The sequence below is a fragment of the Oncorhynchus mykiss genome, chromosome 29, assembly GCF_057628025.1.
Source record: "Oncorhynchus mykiss isolate SJ-2025 chromosome 29, ASM5762802v1, whole genome shotgun sequence".
Taxonomy (NCBI): Eukaryota; Metazoa; Chordata; class Actinopteri; order Salmoniformes; family Salmonidae; genus Oncorhynchus; species Oncorhynchus mykiss.
In genome coordinates, this window is record NC_143050.1 from 31328369 (window position 1) to 31335000 (window position 6632).

A 6632-nucleotide genomic window follows, 5' to 3' on the forward strand; every position below is an offset into this window, starting at 1 on the left:
CTCTCTCGGAGGACCTGAGCCCTAGGACCATGCAGGACTACCTGACATGATGACTCCTTGCTGTCCCCAGTCCACCTGGCCGTGCTGCTGCTCCAGTTTCAACTGTTCTGCCTTATTATTATTTGACCATGCTGGTCATTTATGAACATTTGAACATCTTGGCCATGTTCTGTTATAATCTCCACCCGGCACAGCCAGAAGAGGACTGGTCACCCCACATAGCCTGGTTCCTCTCTAGGTTTCTTCCTAGGTTTTGGCCTTTCTAGGGAGTTTTTCCTAGCCACCGTTCTTCTACACCTGCATTGCTTGCTGTCTGGGGTTTTAGGCTGGGTTTCTGTACAGCACTTTGAGATATCAGCTGATGTACGAAGGGCTATATAAATACATTTTATTTGATTTGATGTTCACTGCACATAGATAAATACGCTGTGCAGAACTCTCCTTTAGAAACTTGAATCACTATCTACTGAAGTAGCTTCATCAGATATATTCAATAACCTCTGTCATAAATGAACCACATCCCCTTGATTATAATGGAGATTGTCTGTGCATAATCTGTGTGTACTGTGTAATGGCCAGACCTACATACCATGGTGACGGCGGCTCGTCCTTGCCACACACAATCCTTCCTCGTTCTCGTCCAATGGATTGAGACACGGGCCGCAGTAGGATGTGCCAGGTTTGCAGAAGTGCCGCCCCTCGCGGGCACAGTCTATGTGGTCCGGGCACTTACCCCTACTAGCTACATAGAAAGAGAGAGAGAAGGCATAAAAAGAGACAGTTTAGATGCCACACTCTATTGCTCCCCTCCTCTGACAGCATATACTGAATCCTGGTTCTCATGATTCGTACGGAACGTGTGAGAGGCATCATCCCCCAGGTGCCATGACAAAAGAAGCTGCTCGGAGATGACAAGACGACATGTAGTCATGACAACCTACTGAATTAAAGACACACCAGTCAGTGGCAGACTTCATTTTACTATGTACACGGAACAAAAAAAATACAGAACAACATGTCAGGTGTTCCTCCCATGTTTCCTGAGCTGAAATAAAAGATCCCAAAAACCTGCTCTCAAGATTCGTGCACAAATTTGTTTACATACCTGTTCGTGAGCATTTCTCCTTTGTCTGGATAATCCATCCACCGGACAGGTGTGGCATAACAAGAAGCTGATTAAACAGCATGATCATTAAACAGGTGCACCTTATGCTGGGAACATTGAAAGGCCACCCTAAAGGTTTTGTCACACAACACAATGCCACAGCTGTCTCAAGTTTTGAGGGAGTGTGCAATTGGCATGCTGACTGCAGGAATGTCCACCAGAGCTGTTGCCAGATAATTGAATGTTAATTTCTTTACCATAAGCCACCTCCAACGTCCTTTTAGAGAATTTGGCAGTACGTCCAACCAGCCTGAGAACCCAGACCACGTGTATGGCGTCATGTGGGCGAGCGGTTTGCTGATGTCAACGTCACAGGAGGCTGCTGAGGGGAGGGCGGCTTATAATAATGGCCGGTGCGGAGCAAATGGAATGGCATCAAACACCTGTAAACCATGTTTCCTGAAGCTGAAAATGCCTCAGTTCTTACATGGCCTGCGTACTCACCAGACATGTCACTCATTGAGCATGTTTGGGATGCTCTGGATCAACATGTAAAACATGTAAGAAAGCGTGTTTCAGTTCCTGCCAATATCCAGCAGCTACGCACAGCCATTGAAGAGGAGTGGGTTCAACATTCCACAATCAACAGCCTGATCAACTACGGGAATGAGATGTTCCGCGCTGCATGAGGCAAATGGTGGTCACACCAGATACTGACTGGTTTTCTGATCCACACACCTGCTTTTTTTAAAGGTATCTGTGACCAACAGATGCATATCTGTATTCCCAGTCATGTGAAATCCATAGATTAGGGCCTGATTAATTAATTAATTTCCTTATATAAACTGTAACTTGTTGCATTTATATTTCTTGTTCAGTATACAAGTTACAGGGATTTCTAATAGCAAAACACTACTTACTGAGCGTGTTTTTGTTTCCATTGCCTCTGCACATAGAAAAAGCAGTCCTTCAAACCAGAAGTGTCATCTATGAAAATCAACGGAGGAATACACAACTTCAACTTCAAGGCCTAGATTGTGAAGTACTGCTGACGTGAGAATTATACAGTATGACAGATTGAATGACAGCCTGAGTGATTCTCCAATCTGTGACACACACACACAAAGTGAGTCACCAGGTGTTTTTTTGTTGCAGAGGCACACTAGGCTCTTTCCCGGAGGGATAATGACAATAATAATGATTAACCACACGCCTATCAGGGTTAAAGAGGCAGAGTTGTACAGAGTGGTACAGTAAGCATGGGCAGGTCGGAGGGCATAGTACAGGAGGAGGGTATTCATAGAAACTCATACCCCCTAGGCTGCTGCAGAGCTACAGCATTTGTCGCCATAACGACCTCCATGGCAACCAGAAGCGGTGGTGGAGCTGGGTTAGACTGCAAACAGGTGTGACCAGAGACTGTTCCTCTCTCTATCGCTCTGCTACGCACTGGTAACTTTCCTACTGTACATGCATTTCCTCTCTCTCCCTCTAGGGGATGTGTGTCTGAGTGTCGTCTGAAAGGTTGGATGTGTGTGGTGGAGTGTGATCATGCTTGTGTGTGCCTGTTGGCAGGTGTGCACCTGCCTGTGTCACAAGACCAATTCAAAACATAGGGCTAGGTACTCACAACAAACAAAGGTGATAACTTATGGTATCACATAAAAAGGACCACACACACAGATTGTATATTGTCAATCACACACATTTCCTCACCCTCGTATAGGTATCTGGCATTGTCTCAAAAGTCATAAAGTCTCTGAAATGTATTCTTTATTGTTTCCATAATGAAAGGTAGCAATGTTGTCTCCCCTGTTCTCACTGATCCTGCCAAATGACCCAGTATCACAATAGCCTCTGGATGCACACGTGCAAGCCTCCTCCATCCCTCCATCCTGGATTAAATTCATATTCTCCTCCTCCCTCCCTCTCTTTGTAATCTGTCGTATTTTGGCCTGGCACGTGCCACTCTCCCTAATGTTCCTCTCCTCTGATCCTTCCACGTCTCATCTACCAAACTCCCTACTGTAGACGATCATGTCTAGGTGGTGTGTATGTGAGATGTCTGTGTGTGATAGAATTTGAGTGTGTGCAATTGCCCTCGAGGGACAGAAAGAGAGAAAGATAAATATAATTTCTATATCTGCTCATGTGATCGTATTAGTCTGAGTTTGTATGTGATGTGTGTTAGTGTGTGCGTGTGAGAGAGTCTGAGTATGTGTTTATGTCAATCTGATTATTAAGAGTGTGTGTGTATGAAATAATTGGCCTTCTTCTCTCAAGGAGTGCCCCAACGTGCCACCCATCACCAGCCTGCCTGCCAGCCAGCCCTTCTCAGTGTCCTGTCCTGAAGATGACCGTGCTTATGTTACCCAGGACAAGATGGCCTCAAGCACTGCTCACTGCTGCCACATGTGATGTGGCTTCTGGCTACAGCTCCCCCAGTTGTCCTGCCCAATGGAGTCAGCCAGTCTGTCACATTGAAGCCACCTACATGTTGATCCTCATAAGTCAATACACTTCAGGAAGCCACGTATCCTGCCCTTTGAAGTCTCTAATCCCTCCTTCCCTCCATTTAATTATGTTTGTCCACCTCTCTCCATCCATGGGTCCTTTCATCAAATTGTGCCAGATAATTTGTCTTCTCAGGCTATTTGATCGAACAAATCTATAGATCAAGGAAGAGCAAAGAGCCAAGACAACCCAGATAAGGTGTCACACAATAGGACCCAGATCACGGAACAACAATGCAGTGAGTCTTCAGACAAGAAACTATTTCCTTAATCAAATGACACACCCATTTCCCTCTACCGCTCCTTATCGCATCTTTCTGTCTGGCTTGGTTTAGGTCATTATGGTTAGAAAATCATAGTTTCACTTAGAATAGATATGGTACCAAATACAGTTGAAGTCGGAAGTTTACATACACTTACAGTGCCTTGCGAAAGTATTCGGCCCCCTTGAACTTTGCGACCTTTTGCCACATTTCAGGCTTCAAACATAAAGATATAAAACTGTATTTTTTTGTGAAGAATCAACAACAAGTGGGACACAATCATGAAGTGGAACGACATTTATTGGATATTTCAAACTTTTTTAACAAATCAAAAACTGAAAAATTGGGCGTGCAAAATTATTCAGCCCCCTTAAGTTAATACTTTGTAGCGCCACCTTTTGCTGCGATTACAGCTGTAAGTCGCTTGGGGTATGTCTCTATCAGTTTTGCACATCGAGAGACTGACATTTTTTCCCATTCCTCCTTGCAAAACAGCTCGAGCTCAGTGAGGTTGGATGGAGAGCATTTGTGAACAGCAGTTTTCAGTTCTTCCCACAGATTCTCAATTGGATTCAGGTCTGGACTTTGACTTGGCCATTCTAACACCTGGATATGTTTATTTTTGAACCATTCCATTGTAGATTTTGCTTTATGTTTTGGATCATTGTCTTGTTGGAAGACAAATCTCCGTCCCAGTCTCAGGTCTTTTGCAGACTCCATCAGGTTTTCTTCCAGAATGGTCCTGTATTTGGCTCCATCCATCTTCCCATCAATTTTAACCATCTTCCCTGTCCCTGCTGAAGAAAAGCAGGCCCAAACCATGATGCTGCCACCACCATGTTTGACAGTGGGGATGGTCTGTTCAGGGTGATGAGCTGTGTTGCTTTTACGCCAAACATAACGTTTTGCATTGTTGCCATAAAGTTCAATTGTGGTTTCATCTGACCAGAGCACCTTCTTCCACATGTTTGGTGTGTCTCCCGGGTGGCTTGTGGCAAACTTTAAACAACACTTTTTATGGATATCTTTAAGAAATGGCTTTCTTGCCACTCTTCCATAAAGGCCAGATTTGTGCAATATACAACTGATTGTTGTCCTATGGACAGAGTCTCCCACCTCAGCTGTAGATCTCTGCAGTTCATCCAGAGTGATCATGGGCCTCTTGGCTGCATCTCTGATCAGTCTTCTCCTTGTATGAGCTGAACGTTTAGAGGGACGGCCAGGTCTTGGTAGATTTGCAGTGGTCTGATACTCCTTCCATTTCAATATTATCGCTTGCACAGTGCTCCTTGGGATGTTTAAAGCTTGGGAAATCTTTTTGTATCCAAATCCGGCTTTAAACTTCTTCACAACAGTATCTCGGACCTGCCTGGTGTGTTCCTTGTTCTTCATGATGCCCTCTGCACTTTTGAAGGACCTCTGAGACTATCACAGTGCAGGTGCATTTATACGGAGACTTGATTACACACAGGTGGATTGTATTTATCATCATTAGTCATTTAGGTCAACATTGGATCATTCAGAGATCCTCACTGAACTTCTGGAGAGAGTTTGCTGCACTGAAAGTAAAGGGGCTGAATAATTTTGCACGCCCAATTTTTCAGTTTTTGATTTGTTAAAAAAGTTTGAAATATCCAATAAATGTCGTTCCACTTCATGATTGTGTCCTACTTGTTGTTGATTCTTCACAAAAAAATACAGTTTTATATCTTTATGTTTGAAGCCTGAAATGTGGCAAAAGGTCGCAAAGTTCAAGGGGGCCGAATACTTTCGCAAGGCACTGTAGGTTTTCTTGTTAACAAACTATAGTTTTGGCAAGTCGGTTAGGACATCTGCTTTGTGCATGTCACAAAACATTTTTCCAACAATTGTTTACAGACAGATTAATTCACTGTAAATATACAGTGAGTTCCAAAAGTATTGGGACACTGACATTCTTTGGTTTGTTCTGTCTCTGTACTCCAGAACCTTGGATTGGAAATGATACAATGACTATGGCATTAAAGTGCAGACTAACAGCTTCAATTTGAGGGCATTTGTGCGTCTGTAACTTTCTCACTCATCGTTATTCACGATTCAGTCAGGAATTCATCCAGAATCATGGTAGCATCCATTTTAATGTAGAAGTGTTTAGAAACATATTATTGTGTACAACAAAAGTGACTCCAAAATGACAATACATTATTTACCATTCATTTCTATTGGGCCCAAAATAACCTGAAACACAACCACGCTTGATGTAGTCATTGCGTGCTAGGAATATGGGACCAAATACTTTACATATCACTACTTTAATACACATGTAAATGAATTTGTCCTAATGCATTTGGTCCCCTAAAATGGGGGGACCATGTATAAAAAGTGCTGTAATTACTAAACGGTTCAGCCGATATGGATGATATCAAATCCAACGTGATGGAGTACAGAGCCAAAACAACAACAACATTAATTATTCAACGTCCCAAGACTTTGGAGCTCACTGTATCTAAATGCATGGTTGGAATCATATTATCAGTTCTATCTCTGTATGTTATGAGGTATAACATTATCAGTTCTATCTCTGTATGTTATGAGGTATAACATTATCTGTTCTATCTCTGTATGTTATGAGGTATAACATTATCTGTTCTATCTCTGTATGTTATGAGGTATAACATTATCTGTTCTATCTCTGTATGTTATGAGGTATAACATTATCTGTTCTATCTCTGTATGCTATGAGGTATAACATTATCTGTTCTATCTCTGTAT

The 6632-nt window shown here is 42.8% G+C and overlaps 1 protein-coding gene across 1 annotated transcript in view; it reads right to left on the bottom strand.

Moving 5' to 3' along the window:
- npdc1a (neural proliferation, differentiation and control, 1a) overlaps window positions 1-6632 on the bottom strand; it is a 45014-nt gene that overhangs the window by 19246 nt on the left and 19136 nt on the right. Inside the window, exon 2 of the mRNA XM_021590780.3 lies at window positions 590-742. Coding sequence (XP_021446455.2) covers window positions 590-742 — 153 coding nt within the window. The remainder of the gene's footprint in view (window positions 1-589; window positions 743-6632) is intronic.